Source organism: Peromyscus californicus, unplaced genomic scaffold (genome assembly GCF_007827085.1).
Source record: "Peromyscus californicus insignis strain IS unplaced genomic scaffold, ASM782708v3 Scaffold_22__1_contigs__length_63687245, whole genome shotgun sequence".
Taxonomy (NCBI): Eukaryota; Metazoa; Chordata; class Mammalia; order Rodentia; family Cricetidae; genus Peromyscus; species Peromyscus californicus.
In genome coordinates, this window is record NW_026294525.1 from 16418073 (window position 1) to 16442060 (window position 23988).

At 44.7% G+C, this 23988-nt stretch overlaps 1 protein-coding gene across 1 annotated transcript; it reads left to right on the forward strand.

Moving 5' to 3' along the window:
• Positions 1 to 519: 519 nt before the first annotated feature.
• On the forward strand, positions 520 to 10407 carry LOC128118780 (UL16-binding protein 1-like). The gene is made up of 5 exons (XM_052751595.1): positions 520 to 662; positions 6973 to 7230; positions 7555 to 7830; positions 8432 to 8556; positions 9665 to 10407. The coding sequence occupies exons 1-4, from the start codon at positions 560 to 562 to the stop codon at positions 8539 to 8541; spliced, it is 747 nt and encodes a 248-aa protein (XP_052607555.1). The 5' UTR covers positions 520 to 559; the 3' UTR covers positions 8542 to 8556; positions 9665 to 10407.
• Positions 10408 to 23988: the final 13581 nt, after the last annotated feature.

The following is a 23988-nucleotide window of genomic DNA, read 5'->3' on the forward strand; positions in this document are numbered from 1 at the left end:
CACCTACCCACCCATCTCCTGATTCCCTCTCAGGATATAAGTGACCCCCGCGGGAGGCTCCAGCTTTATTCTTTCCTTCCTGCTTCTGCTGGTGACAGTTCCCGGGCAGGTGAGTTCTGGGAAGGGACCTCAGTCCCTGGAAGGACCCGGAGATATCGGAGATCTGTGCCAGGCAGTGTATAGTTTGCTGCCGGAGTTGGATAGAAAAGAACCATCAAGTTCTGCAAAGAATCGGACTGAGCCTCAGGGAACCTGGAGAGACCTCCCCACCCCTGAAGAGTTCTAGGAAAAGATGGTGCTGGAGACAGAGATGGCAGGCAATTGCTTGAACTCACAGCCCAAGTATCTGAAGCAATCTACAGTCAACCTCAAGAATTATTTAAGTGTTCTCTCTCTCTCTCCTCTCTCTCCTCTCTCTCCTCTCTCTGCTCTCTCCTCTCTTCTTTCTCCTCCCTCTCCCTGTCCTTCTCTCCTCTCTCTCTCTCTCTCTCTCTCTCTCTCTCTCTCTCTCTCCAGTTCAAGTCATGGCTGCTGCCAGCCAGGAATGGAATAAGGATTCATGATCCAAATTGCAGTTATCAAGTTCATTTCTCATTATGTTCTGGCTTTGATTCTGCTCCTCGTGGTCCTGAAGGGTTGTCAATGCACACCTCCTCCCTCAGGTGAGTTCCTGGGATCTAATGGGGGGGGGGATGAGGGGGAGAAGTGTAGACTTAGAGCCACAGTGACTAGGAGGGCCAGTCTTCCTTGTAGAACCGGTCCTGGCCCTCTTCAGCTACCCACCACTTCTGTGGGCTCCTTCTGGGTCTCCAGGCTTGTTCTTGACCTCACCCTACACCGTTCCAGGACTTGTAGAGGAACCGAAGACTAATGGAAATTAGTTGCTGCAGAGTAGGAGGCAGGGCTAGAAGAAATGAACAATCAAGATGGCGGATAGAAATCACTGAACAGTGCTGTGACAGGATGTGATGGGCAATGGGTGTGATCCATCTAGAAAGTCAGCAGACAGACTCCTGTACCCAGGCTTTGTGCACTCTGCGAACTATCTTTCTCGTCCGGCTGTGGGATGTCCTGTATGCTGTGAATATATGTTGCTGTGATTGGTTGATAAATAAAATGTTGATTGACCAGTGGCCAGGCAGGAAGGATAGTGTAGGCAGGACAAGGAGAGAGGAGAATGCTGGGTGGGAGAAGGCTGAGGAGAGAGACTCTGCCAGCTGCCACGAGGAGAAGCATGATGTAAGATACCAATAAGCCACGAGCCACGTGGCAACTTATAGACTAATAGAAATGGGTTAATTTAAGATATAAGAACAGTTAGCAAGAAGCCTGCCACGGCCTTATAAGTAATGTAAGTCTCTGTGTGTTTACTTGGTTGGGTCTGAGTGGCTACAGACTGGCAGGTGAGAGAGATTTGTTCTGATTGTGGGCCAGGCAGGACCAGGAAAACTCTAGAAATCACTGAAGAGTGCCGTGACTGGATGTAATGGGCAAAGGGTGTGATCCCTCTGGAAGTCAGCAGACAGACTCCTGCACCCAGGCTTTGTGCACTCTGCAAACTATCTTTCTCATCCCCTACAAGTTCAGCTGCCAGGTCAAGATGCCACCTGGTCCCACTGATCCAGATTGCTATGTGCTGGATCTGGGGAAATATTTTCATTTTCGTGGTGATTCCCCTGCAGACTTTACAGCAGGCAGGGGAAAGATGATCTACGAAGACAAGAATGAAACTTGGCTCAGCCCAATTTTATTTTAACTGGCACTGGAGCAGGACTTCTAGAGTCTGACCCAGATCATCCTACCTTAGCCATATTTAAGCACAGACTCAATTTGGAAAAAGTATTCAGATAACAATTAACTCAGTCCCAAAGTGCACAACAATTTAAGATATGTTTACATTGAGATTCCTTACAAAGTCTATCTGGCTTCTTTCATAAGAATGGATACTGTTGACTCAGAGATAGTGTCCAAGATGTAGGGTCTAGGGAGTTTGACTGAGGCGACCATACCACCTGTGGGTGTTGGGATTATTCTGGCCCTAAGGTAGCATAGAAGTCACTTAGGCTGCTGTAAAGCACAGGTGACATCACTCATAGAGTGGGTTTATGGTCTAAAGGCGATGTTCAAGACTTAGGGGGAAAGGTCTTGGATTAGTAATAGCATTAATTCTGGGAGATAAGGCAGAGCCTGTCTCAACAGACAGCAAGGGATCACCAGGTCATAAAAATGACATCATTCCTAGTTCCAGGAAGAGCAGCTGTGCACCTCATTCCTTTGCAGAGGTGAACTGTGTGTTAAACTTTCTTCCATGCTTCTCCAGGGCTTATCTGTGTACACAAGGTTCTTTGTTCTCTACACCGATTGTCCTCAATGGTGCTGCTCTCTTATTAACCACAGATGATTCTCAGCCCTAGCCAGATCAGGCAACAGCAATTCTTAGCCCAAATCGCACATGAATAGCCCCATCCCAATTCTTCATAAAGCCCTGGCTCCCCCATGAAACCTCTGGAATTGGCCTTACACTATCCATGTTAATGTCAGAATTCTTCTTTTCCAAGGACCCACAAGAATGGCCCATTAAACTCTGAGAGAGTGTTCAGTAGTGTTTCCAGTCAAAAAATTCAAAAGACTCCCCCCAGTTCATCCCTAAATCACCACAGTCAGGTCATCACAGAAGTAGCCCCACTTCTCTGAGACCAATTTCTGCCTGATTTCATTTCCGTTACTATGACGAAAACACCATGACCAAAAGCAACTTGTAGGAATTTTTTTTAAAAAGACTATATATATATATATTCCAGGTTATACTCCATTATTGAAGAAAGTAAGTAGGAACTGAAATCATCACATTTATAATCAAGATCAGAGAAAGAGAAATGTACCCACGTTACCTTTCCGCTTGTTCAGGTCAGTTGCTCCCATCTCACATAGTTCAGCATTCCCTAACTGGAAATGATGCTGCCTAGGGACTGAGCTGGGTATTCTAACATCAATTAGCTTAAGACAACCCTGGGTTCTGGGTCACAGGGCCTTATAGACAGGTCCAGCCATGTTCTGTAGATGTGTTTTCTGTCCCACCTGCCAGAGTCACAAATAACCACACTGAGATTTCTTATTGATAAGTATTGAATCCTCAGTTTTTGGGTATCCTCTGGGGATGCATTAAGCCAAGCAAGCTGAATTAAAAAGACCAGGTTTAATAAACAACAAAGCAACTCCTAGGAAGGCAGGAGGGAGAGCACAGGGCAGATTGGAACCCCAGTTATTGGGTATGCTCCACCAATGTCATAAGCCAATCTAGCCAAATTAATAAGTCTAGGCTTAATAAACAGAGGGAAGCAACTCCTGGATGACTCTTGGGAAGGCAGGAGGGAGAGCCAGGGCAGATCTGGTGACCAGGTCTTCAATATCCTGTTGGCATGGTCTTGAGAAGCCCCAGTGGAGGGACTGACCCTTGGCATTCTGAGGGTGGGGTCTGGAGAGGGCAGCTCCAGGGGAGATCCCCCACACTTATTACTTATGAAAGCTTGGCTGATAGCTTAGGCTTGTTTCCAACTAGCTCTTTTAACTTAAATTAACCCATTTCTATTAATTTACCTTCTGCCTCATGCCTATATACCTTTACTCTGTACTGCCCATGCTGCTTCCTCTGAGTTCTGATGTCTCCTGGAGACCCTGCCTTTCTTCTTCCCTGAGTCCTCTGTGTCTAGCTGCCCCACTATACCTCCTGCCTAGCTAATATATGTCTAACTTTTTTAAACCAATAAGAAGGTGCCTTGGCAAAGACACATCTTCACAATGTACAAAATGATAATTCCATAGCAATGCTCTTCGTGGATGTATTATCTTTGGCTGTTTTTAAGCTACAAAGGCAGAGTTGAGCAGGTGTAACTGAGACTGTCTGACCTGCAAAGACCTTTGGTATTGACCAGATATCTGTATTTGTTACTTTTCTGTTGCTATGATAAAGCACCACAACCAAAGGTAACATACAGAAGGAAGGGTTTTTGAAGAAGCTTATGCTTTCAGAGGGACAAGAATCTATCACCTCACAGCAGAGAGGCATGGCAATGGGCATGCATGGTGGCTAGAACAGCAAGCTGAGAACTCATGTATTTTTAGTGTGGTTTGGTTTGATTTTGTTAGGTTTGGCTTTTTGAGACAAAGTCTCACTTTATGGTTCCAACGGTCCTAGAACTCACTATGTAGAACAGGTTGGCCTCAAAACTCATAAAGATCAATCTGGCCCTGACTGTTAAGTGGTGGGATGAGAGGCATTTGACACCATGCCCAGCTGAGAGCCCACATCTTAAACCTCAAGCAAGGTCCAGAGATGAAGAAATGGGAATGGGTTTTAAAGCCACACCTCCAGTGACATTCTTCCTTCAGCCAGGCCTTACCTCCTAAACCTATCCAAACAGCTGCCACCAATTGGGGACCAAGTGTTCAGACATCCTACTCTATAGAGGACAGGCTCATTCAAACCACCACATTAGACATTCACCGGAGCATCTCGTGGTTCATCCCTGAGTGACAGGGCAGTAATGAAGTGATACAAAAGAATGATTATACTTGACACAGGACTGAATGGTCACTCTTGTTGGGACCTGATCTGTCCCCCTAGGAATTAAATCTGGGTCTGTCTTTAAAGTGTAGTTAAAGTTTTTCTCTTGTGTTCTGCCTGGTCCGCAGCTGCTCAGACCCAAGTAAACACACAGAGTCTTATATTAATTAAAACTGCTTGGCCATTAACTCAGATTTACACTGACTAGCTCTTACACTTAAACTCAGCCCATTTCTCTTAATCTATATGTTGTCATGTGTTCCGTGGCTTTACCTGTATGCCATTCCATGCTGCTCCCTGGATGGTGGACTGGCATCTTCTGACTCAGCCTTTCTTTTTCCAGAATTCTCCTTGTCTTCTTATTCCACCTATACTTCCTGCCTGGCTACTGGGCAATCAGCCTTTATTTATCAACCAATCAGAGCAACATATTCACAGCATACAGAACATCCCACAGCACTGAAGTGGTTTAGTTTTAATTGTTTTATTGATCTATGTTTTGACTGAATGTATGTATGTATGTATGTATGTATGTACGTGCACCACATGTATGCCTGGTGCTCTCAGAGGTCAGAAGAGGACATTGGATCTCATGGAACTGGAGTTACAGGCAGTGGTGAGCCACCATGTATAGTTGCTGAGAATCTAACCTGGATCCTCTGCAAGAGGAACAAGTGTCCTTAACCACTGCACCACCTCTCTAGCCCCAATGGTTCAGTTTAGACACTGGGCACAGGAGCCTGGGGTTTTCATGGACAGCAGCTCTCAGCTTCTTGATCATCTGTTCTGTCTTTAATTATTAAAATCCAGCCACATCTGAGTTGGCTAACCATCTATCTCTATTTAGGATTTTTGTGTTCTGTTAGCCATGAGCCCCTTAAGCAGTTAGGCTTCCAGGTGGGTCCCCCTTCCTCATCAATGGATCACTGCCCTTGATGTTACTGCCTCCTGACCACTCCACCTGACGGGATTTTCTGTACCATGCTGCCGGGATGTCAAGTTAGAAATAGTTTTCTCACACCACCCCAGCCTTGAGCCACCATCATCTCTGTGCTCCCAGCAATGCTGGTGTCTTCTCCCTGGTCATGCTCACTGTGCTTCTCCACAGGGGTGCTCCAGCATCCCACAGAGCAGGATGGTCTCTGCTCACTCCCCCTGGAAATGATTGCTGATACATCCACTCTGGCACATGCACTTCTCTGAGATTTTTGATCACCACTCTTCTACTACCAGATTTAACCAGCCTAGATTTTCTTTATCCTGTAGTATGGACTATCCTCTGACCAATTCTATGAAGCCATCCCTGGAGCACTGCCATATGTTCAGGGATCTGACATGTGTTGTTCTAGAATTATTCTTTTAATATGATAAAACACTATTGAGAGCAACGTAAGGGAAAAACTGATTTATTTGACTTCTATTTCTAAGCTTGTCTGTCACTGAGGGAAGTCAGGGTAAGACTCAGAAGCAGGCCGACTAGCTGTCCCACACAGCATTATCTATGGCCAAGGAACTTATTCACAGCCATAGAGGAATAGCAGGAACCAGGGAGGATGCTCTTTGCTGTCTGAATCACTAGCTCCTATATAGCTAGATTTCTTTTTTTGGGGGGAGGGGGGTTTTGAGACAGGGTTTCTCTATGTAGCTTTGCGCCTTTCCTGGATCTCACTCTATAGACCAGGCTGGCCTCGAACTCACAAAGATCCACCTGCCTCTGCCTCCCGAGTGCTGGGATTAAAGGCGTGTGCCACCACTGCCCAGTGAGCTAGATTTCTTATCCAACCAGAGACCACCTGCCCAGGGGAAGGGTAATGCCCACAGTGGCTGGGTATTCCTACATCATCGACAGTCAAAACAGTCCTTCAATAGACACTCCCTTCTTAGGTGACTCTAGGCTGTTATCAAACTAACAGTTAAAGCTAATCAGCAAAGATGTCCAAGTCTATGACCTGAGAGTACAGATCAGGAAAAACTGTCCCATGAAACTTCTGTTCCATCCTCACCCTGTTCCACTCTGTCCACCAGCCTCTCACACCATCTTGTTTCCACACAGTCAACATGGGCAGATTCTGGAGATTCTCCAGAACAAACAGATCTGGAAAAGACATCCTGAACTTTTCTTGCCATAACTGACAGTGCCTACCCCTAGCAAAAGCATGAGATAACAGATAACAGAATTTTCCTGATGGAGAGCAGGAATTGACCAAACCCAGATCTACATCTTCAAACAAGAGAGCATGGCTATGCTTTACTTAGCACAGTGGAAGCTCACTTTGGGATTTGATTTTTTTACTTATTTCTCTCTTTAAAAAAAGTTACCCTTGCAGAGGACTTTCTTGTTCCAGAGGCAGAGACTGTGTCTGAGGCCCTGCTCCACATCCTAACCTCACTGCATGTTTCCTTCACAGACGCTGCTTCTCTTAGCTACAGCTTCACTGTTGGCAACTCAGGGTCTGGAGCATGGTGGCACGAAATTGAAGGCAAACTGAATAGAAGGGATTTTATTTATTGTGACATTACCCACAACTGCCATGCCATTGGTCTTCTGGGAAACAGACTGAGTGCCACAAAGATCTGGCAACCACAGGTTGACATTCTGAAAGATGGAGTTGACCTGTTGAAAGCAGAAATGGTTGACATAAAGTTAGAGACTAATACAATGAGAAGTAAGTTTCAAATGGCCCCCTAGTGCTGGGGATGTAGCTCAGTGGTAGAGTGCTTGTCTAGCATATATGAGGCCCTGGGTTCAATCCCCACTGCTACAAATTAAATAAAGAACATAGCAGATGATTCCTTGAAGGAAAGAATAGGATTTGTGATAGGTTAGGGACATCCATTGTTTTCATGGAGGAAGAAAATAAATCACAGGTAGTCCTACCAAAGAGGTCCAGTAGCAAGGAGGGCAGAGCAAGTCAGAGGATGGGAAGGGAGGTGGGTAGGCAGACAGGATTCATCAAGGCCAGAGGCTGATCTCTTTCCAATGGGCACAGAGCCCCTCACTCTGCAGGCCACGATGCGTTGTGGGTATGAAGTAAATGGAGATTTCCGTGGATCCTGGGACTTTGGCCTCAGTGGACAGAAAATGTTGCATTTTGACTCAAGCACTGGAAAGTTGACTGAAGTTGATTCTGAATCCAGCCAGATGAAAAGTTTGTTGGAGAAAGACGAGGAAGTAACTGACTTCTTATACAGGACCTCACGGGGGGACTGCAGGTCCTGGCTTGAGGAGTTCAAGTCACACTGGGAAGAAAAGCTGGAGCCTACAGGTAACTGGGAAGAAGGGCAGGAAGCTCTCTGCAGATCAGGGTGTGTGTGTGTGTGTGTGTGTGTGTGTGTGTGTGTGTGTGTGTGTGTGTGTGTGTGTGTGTGTGTAATAATGTAATCACCATGAGTTCTGGGGATGATGGCCGTTTTTTCCGTCAATCATTTCATTTCTCGCCCTCTCCTATCTCCTTAGTTGTGTTTACATTGTTCTCTCACTGTGGTTCTCACAGGCTGTCACAGTCTGAGCAAACTTCTATTTGTTGGCCTTTTCCTCATTCTAGACTCTCTGCTGCTTTTCATCTCACCTGAAATTTCTTCTTCCCTGCCACCATCCTCACAGGTCAGCTCCTCTCCTGCCAGCAGGAAAGATGTGGCCCCATCATTACCCTGCTTCCCCTACCATAGCTGGAGGAATCTTTTGAGGACAGGGGACATAACCTCTCTCCCTTCCTACTCAGGACCCACCCAAACAGTTGTTGCCTAGCAACAAGGGAAAGGGGTGGAACTCTGTGTTGCTGAATCACCTGAGCACCCAGAAGCTAAGGTGAGATTTCCCCAGATTTAAGTTCCTGGTCAAAGACTCAACTTGTATTTCCACTTCAGCCTCGCCAATTGCTGCTCCGGATGTGAACAAACCTCCGTCCTTGGCAAGCAAGTCCAACATCTCTGTCCTGCTGCTGATCCTCACCTGCTCCCTCCTGTTACTTTTATAATATTTGTGAAGACAGGTACTGAGGGCAGTACGGGAAGTGGTGTAAGGGACAGATGGTTGAGAAGTGAGGAAGCAAGAGGGAATTGCTAGAGTCATGCTCTTGTCCCTCACTGCAGCATTATGTTGAGAAAGGAGGCAGGAGATCTGGAGTTCATGTCACCTAATAGCAATAGATTGTGCATGCTCAGCCTTGACAGGACAGGAATCATGTCACAGACCAGTGGGAAATGAGGAGGGAACACAGCAGGTTCCTAATCAGGAGGGTCCCATGATGCATTGTGGAGACAGCAGGAGCACAAAAGAAGAACATGATAGTTCCACTCAATGTATAGAGGGAAGAAGATTCCATCCCACAGACAAAGATAAAGCAGATATAAATAAAGAGACGGCCCAGTGGCAAGACCACATGCTACTCATCCACTAGACCTGGGTTCCATTCCCAGCACCCACATGGCAGCTCACCACCATATAGCTGCAGGTCCAGGGGATCCAGCCTCTTCTTCTGCACAGACCCCAGGCATTCCCACAGTGCACTTACAGACATGCAGGCTCACACTCATACACATAAAATAGAAATAAATCAAGCAGCAGCATCCTCCAGAACCCCTGGAGCAGTGTCCACACTGGAGGCAGGTGGGACTGAGCTGCTGCTGGAGTCCACTGCTCCCATCTGGACTGCCCAGGTGGACAAGGTGGGGCAGGGAGAGTCACATCCACAGCTGTGATGCCACTCTCAGATTTTGAGTTTCAGAATGAAAGAGAAAGCATGTCTGGAACGCCACTCTAGTCCTGGATAACCAGGTCCAAAGGCTATTTTGGATCGGGTTCCTCCCTCCTCCTTGGGCCCCTCCCATCTGGCCCAGAGTCAGGAAGCAGAGCCAGCCATCACCACTTTATTCTGAACTTCAGGTCTGCAGCAGGGCCTGGGGCTGACTCTGGGACACGGGGAAGAAGGGAGGAAGACAGTAGAGGCTCCAGGGATGCAGAGCCCAGGAGTGATGGAGGAGGGAACTGGATGACCTCAGTGAGGGTGACTGTGGGGTGGAGATGACTGGTACAGGGCACCCGGGGAACTGACCCAGGCTGTCCTCAGACCCTTCAATAGACCTGTTCCCTTGCTGTAGGTTGAAGATGCTCCAGAGAAGGTCGTGAGAATTATTCATCTGATCCAGCCACTCTCCCTCTCACCGGCCTCAACCAGATGAATCATGATGCTGCCGACACAGTGTGTGTCACGATCCTTCACTCTGTGCTGTCACTTGGGCCCTTCTTATCACCTTGTGCTGTTTCCTTGGTGCTCCCTGGATGTATTTTGCTCTTAACATGTAACTCAACATCTGGAAAAGAACGTGATTATGTACCCCTCCTTAGCATAAGAAACAGGATAACCAGATCCCCTTAGTGGGAGTGTGAAGTTTTTCCACCTGCATATATAACTGGCAATAATCAAATATCTCAGGTGTCGCTAAAGGAAACCTGTAACAGCTAATCACAGAACATGGAAATTGGGAAATAGTTGTTTAATAGAAGTCACTAATAACTGTAACAGGGCCCCAGACCTTAGCACAGCTGACTCCATCATGAAAGAGCCATTCAAGAGGTAAAACTCAGCACATAGACAGCATCATCTGCCAAAACTGAAACAAAGACCTGATCCATCCCAGTCCATAGTTAGGGTAGTCTCTGAATGTACTAACCTTGACTTTTGACTTCTGTATTTCCACTTCTGGCTAACTGTTCTTGTTAACTGAAGTATGTCAACCCAAAGCATGGGGTTTTGTGCTTAAAAGCTCTACCTGAGGGTAGGTGCTACACAGGGATCCCAAATACCCAATGTAGTTAGCTAACCAGCTAATAAAAAGTTTCTATTAACATAAATCTGTGTCTGAAAATTCTTCTCTGGTGAGTTCCCCACAACATTTCTGGAAGTCCCAAGGACATCCTAGAACAAGACTTGAAGATACCAGAGGTCTCAGAGTCCCTTGGAATGAGAAAGAATGTGGTAGTCAAGGAGATCCTAGGGCAGTGGTCCTCAACCTGTGGGTCTCAACCCTTTTCAGTTTGAAGGGCCTTTTAAATGGGTCACACATTGGATTTGCTGCATACCAGACATTTACATTATAATTATATCAGTAGCAAATTCCAGTTATGAAGGAGCAACAACAATAATTTTATGGTTCTGGTCACCACAATATGAGAACTGTGTTAAAGGGTCACAGCATTAGGAAGGTTGATATCCACTGTCCTAAGGGGTGTGCGACCTGAGTTCAGGGTCCTGACATACTCTTTGGTAAATTGCTGCCTAATGCTTCAGAGGAGTCTGACGTCTCCATCCCAAAAAGGAAACAAATTAGAAAGTCACCTGGTCCTATCATATCTAGAGGTGAGTCTGGGTAAGGAGCCTTCTCTTTGGTCACACAGGAGCGGTCTGACAAGGCCACTGGTCCACTGTCGGGAATCTGTGAGACCTCACTTGATTCCCTGTCTGTTCAGGTGTATGAGTGTATGTTGGTCACACTGGTTGTCTTAACTCTCTCTCTCTGTGTGTGTGTGTGTGTGTGTGTGTGTGTGTGTGTGTGTGTGTGTATGTGTGTATGTGTGTGTCTGTGTCTGTGTGTATGTGTCTGTCTCTCTGTCTGTCTGTGTGTTTCTGTCAGTTCTGTTTCTCTGTATTGGTCGGTGACGTTCTCTGATATGAGAATCCCCTGGTTTAAGACCTGTGTCCTTCCTATTGGGGGCCCAAATCTTTTTTGGGTTCTTCCAAGTCACCCAGAGACAAAACAAACAAAACAACAGAAATAAGGACCCTCTCCGTCCTCCCTGAGTGGGAGCACTTGCTTGGCTCATTGCTTGACTCCTGCTCATGGTCAGGGTTGGTCTCTGTGTGGAGGTGAGGAGGGGCCAGGCTTCTCATTCAGGGCCCTCTGCCATCTAAGTTAATGCACACAGGGAGGGGGAAATAGTTCTCAGGTGAGCATTCCCTCCACTCCATGTCCTGTGGGGGGCCATTCCCCACCCTGACATTTCCCCAGAGTACTCTTGAGTAGAAGCAGTAGGAAATATTAGTTAGAAGAACAGATTGGAGAGAAAACGATAGAAAATACAGGATAGCCTCGAGAGGGCCTAGGTCCTAATCCACTGGGCTCTGACTCTGTTTGCCAAAGGGTTTTTAAAAGAATGCCAAGGGGTAGAGCAGAAACCTCCCCAGCATAGCCAAGTGCAGACTATCTCAGACACTTGTACTCAGGCCCGTGGTCCAATCATCTTCTTTATGCAGACCTGCTGGGTAAAGCCACCAGGAAACCTAAAATGGGCTCCAAAAATGTCTGATCTAAGTAGCCCCGGGGAAGGGGAAATGTCCCCTGAGCTGAACCCAAAGAAAAAGGGAAAGTTCCACTCCTTTCTCTCTCATGATTTATGTCTTGTTTTCAACTAATGGTCCATATAACTGGAAAACTCAAAACTCACCATTCTCTGAAGAAAAAGAAAGAAAGAAAGAGAGAGAGAGAGAGAGAGAGAGAGAGAGAGACAGAGACAGAGACAGAGAGAGAGACAGAGACAGAGACAGAGACAGAGAGGGAGGGAGGGAGGGAGGGAAGAAGAAAGGAAGAAAGGAAGAAAGAAAGAAAGAAAGAAAGAAAGGAAGGAAGGAAGGAAGGAAGGAAGGAAGGAAGGAAGGAAGGAAGGAAGAAAGACAACTCCAAGGTGAATCAGGGGGATCCCTGCCAGATAACACAGTTTGATCAAAATGGATTTTCTCTTCTTTCCAAAACTGACCAAGGAGACTTGAAACAATTTTCAATATGTAATTTTAGGAAGATTAAAGACAACTGCTAAAATGATTTCCTTTGTTACCCAGTTGGCCCCAGATCTTAGAAAAAAGTATAAAAGTGAAAAAAAAAAGAAAAGTATAAATAAGTCCCAGTTCCTGGAGATAGGTCAAAGGTGTTTAACAACAGAGAACTGATTGGGTCAAAACCTTTTGCATGAACTGAAAGTCACCATCACCTTCTCTGATGATGAGACACAGATTTTCAGACACCCAGCAAAATTTGGTGTTCTACCCTCTGTTAGAAGAATATCTCCTAGCTGAAAGTACTGCCTCCAATCAAAAGATACAATTGAACTATATGGCAGATTTACAACAATTATTCCACATATGGGACATCTATATCATATTCCCTGCTCCTAAGTCTCAGGAACCATCATGAGAAGGGAATGTCTGATTCAGTGTTTATTTTACTAAGTTTTTTTTCCTTCAGTTTAAAGATTTATTGTTATTTTATATGTCCTCATCTTTAATGTTGGCTTTTATCATATGTGTATGGGTGTTTTGCCTGGACATAGGCATGTGCACCATGGACATGCATTGCTGGCAGAAGCCAGAAGAGGCATCTGATCCACTAGAACCAGAGTTACAGACAGTTGTGAGTTGTGGAGAGGGTGAGGAGGTATGGGGGGATGGAGGACTCCAACAAAGCAAGGCTCTCTACATCAGCATGAGCAAAGCTCACAGGAATTCACAGGCCTGCACAGGGCTGCACAGGGCTGCACAGGGCTGCACAGGGCTGCACAGGACTGCACAGGGCTGCACCAGGTCCCTGTGCTTATATCATGGTTTTCAGTTCAGCGTTTTTACGGGATTCCTGACCATGTGAACAAGTTTATCTTTGACTCTTGAATCCTCTGTCAGGGTCTTTTCCTTCTGTTTGTCTGTATTGTCTCACTTCAATGTAATAGTTTTTGCTTTATGTTGTTAAGGTTTTTAAAAATGAATGAATGAATGAATGTAAACCTAGCCACTAGGGTACAAGTTAACAATGAAACTGTCTTGTATACCTGCTGGGAGAGGGATAATTTGTTTTTCTAATGGAAATTACCCTGGATATTACAAGCATTCCCAGGCACATCACCTGTTCAGAAGTAGTTGATCTACAAATAATGGATGCCACAGTTTTGTGTGTGTGTGTGTGTGTGTGTGTGTGTGTGTGTGTGTGTGTGTACTTTTATTTGGTTAGAGTTGTTTGTTGTTTTGTTTGTTTGTTTCTTGTCTTTGTATCTTCCTTTTGGATGATGTTGTATTTTGTTTCCTAGGTTTTTGGACATTTGTAGTTGTATTGACATTTTAGATTGTTTTTTTGAGAAAGAACTTAAAGTTGGGTGGGTAGAGAGAAGGGGAGGGTCTGGACAAACTTGGGGGAAAGGAAGAATACAGTCAAAATATATGTAATTTGAAAATAGTTTTCAGCCAAGTGATGATGGTGCATATCTCTAGTCCCAACACTAGGGAGGTAGAGGCAGGTGGGTCTCTTAGTTTGAGGCCAGCCTGATCTACAGAGTGAGCTCCAGGACAGCCAGGGCTGTACAAAGAATAATAAATACTCAAAAAATAAATCAATAAAAATAGATAGATGATAGAATAATGCTTTTAAATAACAAAAGTAGAAAAGATAAAATCTACTGATACATGCTGATTATAAACTCATAGAATGACATTTATCACATCTACTGTTTGAAAAAGAAAGGACTTTCCTTTCCTCTTCTTCCAGATCCCCATGAGTGCTACTCAAATGCTCTTCCTCTAAGCCATAGCCCCTTCTCCTCACCAGTGCCATCCAGTACCAGTACCTACAGGTTCTTGGATGGACTTGTCATTTTGAGACAAACCAACCTATTCCAATAAAGCTGCTGAGTGGCAGAAATGACTGGTTTTGTTTTAATGTGACATTTAATTTTGATATTCTTGTGGCTTTCTCTATTTTCTTCCTGTTTATTAGCTTATGGTTTAGTCCCTTTTTACTCATCATTGATAATTTATATTGTATTAATGTTAACTTTATTTAAGCATTGCATAGTTTAGCAAGGTCTATCCTGGGAAATATTCTATGTACACTTGAAAAATAAGATAGGTTGTGTTGTTCTATGCATTGTTTGGGGTCTGAATTGTCTACAGTAGAGGTCCAAGCCCTGTTTCCTTACTAATATCTGTTCGTTCTTTCCATTATTGAAAGTGAAGAATTGATCCAGGTGTGGGGAGCATACCTTTAATCCCTGCAATACGGAGGCAGGGACAGGTAGATGTCTGTGAGTTCAAGGTCAGCCTTGAACTGTATCTAAAAACTAAAGAAACTAAATAAAAATAACAAAAGCAAGGAATTAAAATCTCCTCAATTGCCATGGTGCTGTGGATTTCTCACTTTAGCTATAAACATTTGCTTCATTGGGGAGCTGTGATATTAAATGAATAGATACTTATGACTGTGATATGGTGCTGTTGAGTGTATCCTTTTGCCATTATGTAATGCCTTTATCTCTTGAGAATCCAAGTTAACAACATAAGGCAAACAATACAACTAAAACATAAGAAAAAGACTTGGAAGGACATTTACCTTAAGATGATATGCAAATGACCAATAAGCTATGGAAACATTCAACATCATTTAACACTAGAAAATGTAACTCGAGATCACAGTGAGATGCAGTGAGATGGGCACTTCATATGTGTTAGGATGATTATTACAAAATAAATATCCTTAAGGATTTCGATTTGGAGAAATGGTACCCCTCATGTACTGTGGTTGGTTGTTTTTTTGTTTCTTTATTGATTTTTTTGTGTGTGTGTTTTTTGGAATTTGCTATGTAACCAGGCTGTCAGTCTTGTATCTTTCATGCCTTCAAAACCAGTTAACACATCAATGAAGCTTACACATTGCCCAGTTCAGCTGCCAGGTCAAGATTCCACTTGGCTCCACTGATTCAGATTTCTATGTGCTGGTTCTGTAATAGCCCCTACCCCAATTCTTAATAAAGACCTTGCTCCCCCAGGAACTCCTGGAACTAGCCTTCCACTATCCACATTAATGTCAGCATTCTTATTTTCTAAGGTCCCACAAGAATGGCCCATTAAACTCTGGGAGAGTGGTCAGTAGTATTTCTAGCTTTGAGGGCTCCTATGTGCTCAAGCCATGCCAAGTGTTTCAGTTCCTGTTGCCTACTGATCAAGATGTAGGAACCTCAGCTTCAGCACCATGTCTGCCTGTATGCTACCTTGCTTCCTGCCATGACAATAATAGACTAAACCTTTGAACTATTAGTGAGTCACTCCAATTAATTTTTTTCCTTTATAAGTGCTACCATGGTCATGTTGTCTCTTCACAGGAATAGAGTTCTTAACTAACACAATTGGATACTGGTTCTGAATTGACACTGATTCTGGGAGATCCCAAGAAACATTCTGGCCCTCTAGTTAAAGTAGGGGCTTATCAAAGTCAGGTGATTAGTGGAGCTTTGGCTGGAGTCTGACTCAATCAGTCCTGTGGTCCCCGAACTCATGTTAAGCTTGTTTCCCCATGCCAGAATGTATAATCAGGATAGGTATACTTACAAGTTGGCAGAATTCTCACATTGGTACCCTGACCTGTGGGGTAAAAGTTATATGCTTGGAAGCCTTTAGAATTGCCTCTGCCTAGGAAAATAGTGGATCAAAAACAGTATCGCATCCTGGGAGGAATTGTAGAAATTAGTGCCACCACCCAAAACTTGGAAGACACAGGGGCGAGGTTCCCACCACGCCTCATTTTAACTCTCCTATCTGGCAAATGCAAAAGACAGATAGATTGTGGAGAATGACAACTGACTATAGAAAACTCCATTGAGGAGTGATTCTGATTTCAACTGCAGTGACAGATGTGGTGTCCTTCCTACAGCTGACTGTAGAAGACTCAATGGACTAGTGACTCCAGTTTCAACTGCAGTGCCAGATGTGGTGTCCTTACTTGAGCAGACCTGGCTACAGCTGCTGATAAGTGCCACGTCTGCCAACGCATAGACCAAAACCGAGCCCCAGATATGGCACCATCCCCCTGGGTGACCAGCCAGCAACCTGGTGGCAGGTTGACTTCATTAGACCACTGCCCCCATGAAAAGACAATGCTTTGTCCTCAGTGGGGTAGATGTGTATCCTGGTTATGGATTTGCCTTTCCTCCGTGTAATGCTTCTGCCAAAACGACCATCTGTGGCCTTACAGAATGCCTTATCCGCCATCATGGTTTTCTACACAGTATTGCGTCTGACCGAGGAACTCACCTCACAGCCAGAGAAGTGCAACGGTGGGCACGTAGTCATGGGATCCAATGATCTTGTCATGTTCTCCATCATCCTAGAGCGGCTGCTCTAATAAAAAGATGGAATGGCCTGTGGAAGACACCATTACAGCAACAATTACATGGCAGCAGCCTGGAGGGCTGGGGCAGGGGTCTCCAGAAGTCAGTATAGGCTTTGAATCAGTGTCCAATATGTGGTACAGTTTCTCCCATAGCCAGGATCCAGGGGTTTTTGGTGTCAAGGGGGGTGGAAAAGGGGATAATTCCATTCACTATCACACATAATTGACCCACTAGGAAATTTTTTTTGTTTCTGATCACAAGATCTTGAGTTATGCTGGCCTAGAAGTTTGATTTCAGAGGGAGAGGCTCATGCCAGGAGCCACAACAGACATTCCACGGAACTGGAAGCGAAGACTTCCCCCTGGTCACTAAGCAAGGAATAACGGTGTTGGGAAGGTGGTAGATCCAGATCACCATGGGGAAGTTAGACTGCCTCTCCACAATGGGAGTAAGAAAGGTTATGTCTGGAGTGCAGGAGAACCTTTAGGGCATCTCTTGGTGCTACAATGTTCTGTGATTAATATCAATCAGAAATTACAACAACCCAATCCAGGCAGGATGATAAATGGCATAGACCTATCAGGAACGAAGGTTAGGGTCACTCCTCCTGGAGTCAGGACCTGCTGAAGTGCTTGCTGAAAGCAAAGGAAATTCTAAAGGTTAGTAGAGGAAGGTAGTTAGAAATGCCAACTAAGATCACATAACCTGTTGCAGAAACAAAAATTATAATTGACATGAATGTTTCTTCATATTTTGTTAAGAATGTTTTTGTGCAGATATTTGTGTTTTATTTCCTCAATATCTTTTGTGGTGATATTTTATTTGTGCTTTAATAAATAAAGCTTGCCTGGAGGAACAGCCATTATAAGTAAACACAAAGTCAGGCAACGGTTATGTATGCCTTTAATCCTATCACTTGGCAGGCAGGAATCTGTCTGGATCTCTGTGAGTTCAAGACCACACTGGAAACAAAGCCAGGTGTGGTGGCACAGGTCTTCAATTCCAACACTGGTTAACCATAGAGATCTGGAGGTCTGTACAGACAGACAGGAGGTGACCAAGCTGGGCAGGAAGAGGAAGTGATGTAGCTGGACAAAGAGAGCAAATCAGATGGCAGAACAGCAAGGTATATAGGTGTGGGTAGACAGGAAGTATCTTGCATTTGGAAGCTGCAGAGTTGGTAAGGTAAGGTTAGCTGTGGCTTTCCCTATTTCCCTGATCTCTCTCAGGCTCCCACCCCTATATCTGGCTCAGTGTTTTTTATTTAATTAGACCATTGAGAAATTCAACTATAATCTTTATCATGTGATACATCAATTAAGAGACTATCAATGCGTATCATATATAAGTTTGAGATACTAAGAGAATGTCCCTCAAGGGACATTCCCACCTATTCTAAATCAATAAGGTATTTGTGGTTGTATAAGTGATACGTATGTATCACATTACATTAGGCATAATTATTACCTCATTATTATTCCATTTAGAAGTTAAGCAATACTAAGTAAGATATGATTGTGTGTCAAATTGATAAGGGATGGTCTTGTGGCTATTCTTGGTTGTCAATCTGAGTACATCTTGAATTAACTAAACCACAAAAATGGCTGAGCATGCCTTTGAGGGATTCCTTGGTTAACTGCATCATTTGAAGTGGGAAGATCCACATCTAATCTAGATATTTGAGGGGGGAAATGAATATTTCATCTAGATCTTTTGAGGTGAGAAGACCCACATCTAACCCGAGCCATACATCTATGAGGTGGAAAGACCCATCTCTAATCAGGGCCACACATTCTGGTGGCAGCCTATATAAAATGGTATGGAAGAAGGAGGCTCTCTCTCTGCCTGCTTCCTACCTCCCTTGCTAGCAAGTCCATTCCTTTACTGGCATTAGAGCACACTTCTTCAGGATCCAGCACATACTGAAGATCAGCTGAGATATCCAGCCTCATGGATTGAACAATTACTGCATTCTTGATCTTTCCATAAATAGGAAGTCATAGTTGGATTATCTGAACCACAGCCTACAGGTCATTCTAATAAATCCCCTTTCTATACATATATATAGAGATTCATTCTATAAGTTCTGTTACTCTAGAGAACCCTGTCATGTGTTTCAGACAATGTAGGTGCCACAAGTTAACCCCTTTGTGACATGATCAGTTGAGCTTCCTTAGGGTTATTTAGGGAGACTTAGGAGAACACCATGGCCTCCATTGATTTTCCTCACTTGAGAGTGTTCTCTGCTGGAATGGGTTAGGGCTTTACTGTAGTGTGTCTTCCTTGCAGGCACTGAAGACATTTCCCTCTGACTCATCCTTCTCTTTACAGAATGCATGCTGGTTCAGGTCCAACCTCTGTCATCTCCATGATCTCTCTGATCAAGAGGACAGATGGCTTATCAGTACTATAGGTGCTTTTAGAGGTGCCCCATTGTTCCATGGTCTACCTGGGACCTAGAGGACCAGGGAGCAAGGGACAAAATCTTGACTATTATCCCCACTATCCCTCATTCACATCAGCCTCCAAGTGTGGACTATTGAAGTGACAGGACAGTCACACCAGTCTTGAAGAACAGACAGTCCTTTGAAATCCAGCCATCATAGAACACTTAAACCATGATCAGAATTAACCTGACTTTGTTTAGACTCTATTTTTAAGTAATAAGATTCTAACAAACTGAGTGAAAATAAAGGAAATGGTCTTCACCAACAAGGTATTTGTTTTTAGCCTCTACCTTTCCTTTTCTTTTTTCTTTTTCTTTTTTTTTTTTTTTTTGTTTTGTTTTTTGAGAGGCAGAGTCACTCACCTTGTGACTCTGGTTGGCCTGAAATTTACTATGTAGACCAGGCTGGTCTCAAACTCACAAAGATCTGCCTGCTTTCCTCCAAAGTACTGCGGTTAAAAGCATAAGCCACCACACCCAATCCCCTACCCTTTTAAAAATAAACTTTCACACACATTCTTGTGCCAAATTCAATGTTGTGGTTTTTTTCTGATCTCTTTCTCTGTATTTCCTGGTTACTTTCTGTCTTACGTCCATTTTTAAAACTCTTGATGTGGTTTAGGTTTTCCTCATAGTCATAAAGCCCTTGACACAGGCCACTTCATAACTTGATAACTTAAAACAGATGTAAGTTTATTAAAACTTTATCATAAAGAATTTGCAACTAGACATGTGTGATAGTGCACGCCTTTAATCATAGCACTTGGGAGATAGAGGCAGGCAGATCTCTGAGTTTTGAGGTCAGCCTGATCTACAGAGCTAATTCCATGACAGCCAGTATTACAGAAAAACTATGGCTTAAAAGAAAAGACTTGCAAAAAAAAAAATCACACAACCAAATTAAGCAGACCCAAAGTTCACAAGCATTCTAACAGGAAATTCAAGATATATGACATAATCTTAGTTCTTGTTGATACAGTTAGAATAGCCATCCTGATTAATAATTTTTATTTAGCTAAAGAATGGTATTAAAGTTTTACTGTTATCAGTTAATTCATTTCAACAAGTAACTTAGGGGCTGGAGAGATGACTCAGAGATTAAGAGCCCTGGCTGAACTTGCAGAGACCCGGGCTTCAGTTAATTCTCAGCAACCACATGGTGTTTCAGGACAACCTGTCACCCCAGCTCCAGTGGATTCTCTGGCTGTGGATGGTGCCTGCACTCAACACAACAAAGAAATTGTCCTGTGACATGCTTTGTATGGGTTTTGTATTAGGTCAAGGTTGAATAAGGTCACATTTATAATAACAAATGTGTTAGTTTTGTTCATGTCTTTTGAATTGAAACCAGAACAAAGCTGACATAGTTTCTTGTTTTCATATACTCAGTTTCAATCAACCCCCTGTGGGGGACTTTATCATGTAAACATACATTTTATAGCACGAAATTTTATCCAAAAGTGGAAGACAAATATCTATCGGATCATAGTCACAGCCAACAGCAGGACCTGAAGACCAAATGGCACATGAGCAATGACTTGAAAACGATCACGACAACTCCAGCAAGAAAGACACTGTGTTTAATCGGTGTTTTCCTGGGGAGCGGGGAGGCATTGAAATCTCCAACCGGAAGCTGTGATTTTTCCCTAGGTTCCCTGGTGAAGCCAGGGCACTGGAGTGACAGACACTAGGTGTGTCCTTTCACTGCTGAGGCTGTCTTTCTCCTGAAGCTGGAAGGCAGGGTGAAGAGGAGGAATGTGGGGGGGACTCCACACAACCCGCCTCACCTCTCCTTTCTGTTGCTAGTGGGGGCAGCACAGCACCACATGCAGCGGGCATCCTCCTCTTTGCCTTTCAGGATTCTTTATACCTGTCTCCTGCTTCAGCCCTGACGGGGAGTGCAGGGAAGGGACCATGCCATGTGCAATGAAGGAGGACCAGGGTCACACTGAATGGGGACTAGAGCCACATGGAACCAGGAGAGTGACCTCCCACAGGTTTAGAGAAACTGAGGCTTGGCATGGTAAAGGCCAGAGACTGTGAGAAGTTGGAGGTGGGGAGTGGTCTGGCTGGGTTTATCCCCCGGGGAGCAAAACCGGAACTCTGACTGAATGAACAGCAGTAGCTTCTCTTTGAGTCAGCAGAGCTAAATTTAGGCTTGGCTTTCTTTTTGCTGCTCATCACCCCTGGCTCCTGCAGGGTCTGAAGAAAGGAGCCATGGCCTGGGCTGGAGTCACCAAGCTCAATCACAACACCCAGGCTCTGTGGCTGCACTCGGTTGTTCTACTGGGCAGCCTGTGAGGGTGTCTGGCAGGCCAGTTCAGGTGACCTGACTGGGGGAGCCTGGATACTGGGACCAGTATGGAGAAGCCTGAGTCTCAGTTGGCCATAATGACTCTGTGTAGTGCCCTGTCCCCCATGCTGGCTCTCTACAGCATGCTGCAGGTCAGCTGTACTTTTGAGTCGGCATCCCACCCTTCCCTCTCTGACACAGAGAGGAAAAGTAAGAGAAAATGTTACTGCTGTAGAATACAAAGGGTCTGGAAGAGAGCAGGGCAGGAGAGCAGACTTGCTTCCTACTCTACCCTACAGGCCATCTAACCCTCCCCCAACCTGCAGATCCACAACCTCTCCAGCTGTCCCTGGTCACCCAGCCCTTACCCTCCCTTCCCATCTTCCAGCAGATCACAGCACACGCTTTTTAAAATATTTCTATTTCATTTATTTCTCTCATTTGTTTGTTTGTTTATTCATTTATTGTGTGGCAGGGTCACATTCTGTATAACCCAGGATGACTTTGATTTGCAGTAATCTCCTTCTTCATGTTCCTGAGGGCTGGGACTACAGACTTGTCACCAAGCCAAGCTTCGTTTCCCACGTGATTTCCTGAACAAACATCCAGTTCACCTCAAGGCTTTACCCATCAAGAATTTCTACTCAATTTTACACAGGAAATGGCAGTAATACCTACTTTCTGGGGCCTGAGACCACATCACAGAGAACCTGGGCCCTCTCATTCACAGAACCCAAAACAGGCCCCACCCTCCACAAGCACATCTCATGGAAGAAGGTTTGGGGAGAATAAGGGAAAAGAGGTTGTAGTTTAACATCCACCTTTTCAATTTTTAGTGTAATTATAATGCATACTTCAAAAAAGCCCCCAAAAGTTATTATTTATTTTAGGTTTCAGGCTCACACTCACACAGGAGAGTGCATGTGTGCATCCTCACTAGGACTTCCTGGCTGTTTGTACAGTCTGCTGAATAGAACAGCTCTAGGAGATTGTGTCTTCTGTTGCTGTTAGGGAAAGTCTGGGAGACCAGGGGCCATAAGTGTGTTGGAAACAACTGCCTGGGGAAGGGGAGAGAGATCGGGGCTTCAAGCAGGTCACAGACAGTGATCTCTGCTTTCGAATGAGTTAGGGGTGTGGTTTAACACAGGAGAATCTGAGATCTGATGCCCAATGTTGTTGTGGGAAGGGACCCAGTGGGAACACGGGTGAGCACTGTGCTCACAGGTGACAGCTCCCCTTCCCAGGCCAAGTTGCAGCATTTCTCCAGGAGGCCTTTCCTGAACACCCAGGCTCCATGTTGAATTTACCACGTGTTCTATGACGGCTCCTTTTCCCTGTGAATTCCATTCCTCACCCTTGCATAGCAAGGGACCTTACCCACTGAGCCATCTTCCCATCCCACAGCACTGATCTTTTGATACTCTAGCTGCCAGTTCCATAGACTATGTTCTGCTCAGACATCAGGAACTGAATGAAACAAGCTCCCAAATGCCTCACCTCCATGTGCCACCACCAGGACACTTGCCTTGTGCTTACTCCAGAAACATTTGTAAAGTTATTGTCACACAGTCCATTAGGACTCCTCATGTCACTCTTTCTGTCTCACTTCCCTCCCTACAACATGCAGTTGAGTGGCTGCTGAGATGTTTATTTAAAGGGAAAGTGAGCTAGGACTGTATCATGGTAGTTTAGTGGATTAGTCTCTGTGATCAAACAGTTGATACTCACATGCAGGAACCACAAGCTGATGGTGCTGACTCACTGAATACCACAACACAAGCAACATCTTGAAGGGACATGTGGATTAGCATGTACACTAGCATCCTTTGGCACCTGCCCGGCAGAAAGGATGAAGTTTGATGTAACACAGTCGAAGATGCAGAGCGACAGCTCAAGTTCAAAGCCAGCACCTGTGGAGTTGCTCCCGGGCCTCATTCAGAGAGGCTGCCTGCCACCCTCAGATTCTTCCAGTGAAGTCAAAGGATGCCACACCTGAAAAGTTCTCAAACTCTGCACATATCACCGTTGCAGCAGAGGAGAACTTGACAGAAGCTGTGTTGTGCTGTGACACAGCGGAGCGGGGGGGGGGGGGGGGGGGGGGGGGGGGCGGTCCCCAGATAGCGACCCTGCTCCTCAGTTCTGCTCAGTAGAAAGACTTTAGTGGACTGCCAAGGATGCCTTACTTTACAAAGTCATTCCTCAATGCTGTTATGAATTTCATCCTCAAGTATTCAAACTTTAGTTTTCTATTTCTTTTAGTTCATTTTCTTTACCTACAGACATGTGCATGTGATTAACAGGAGTGAGGATTTAAGTTAGAGAACAAAAACCTTTTGTGATTGGAGTTTGGAACTTTGATTTTGCTGTTAGCTGTGTTATGATCTAAAACGGTTTCTTGCTTTTTGGTTTACATTACAGTGACTGGACACCTTAGCAAGATGCTTTGGGTGTAATTTATTTATAAATTTTCAGGTATGGGCTGGAGAGAGGGTTCAGGGGTTAAGAGCTTATTGTTCTTGCAGAGGACCCAGGTTCTGTTCCAA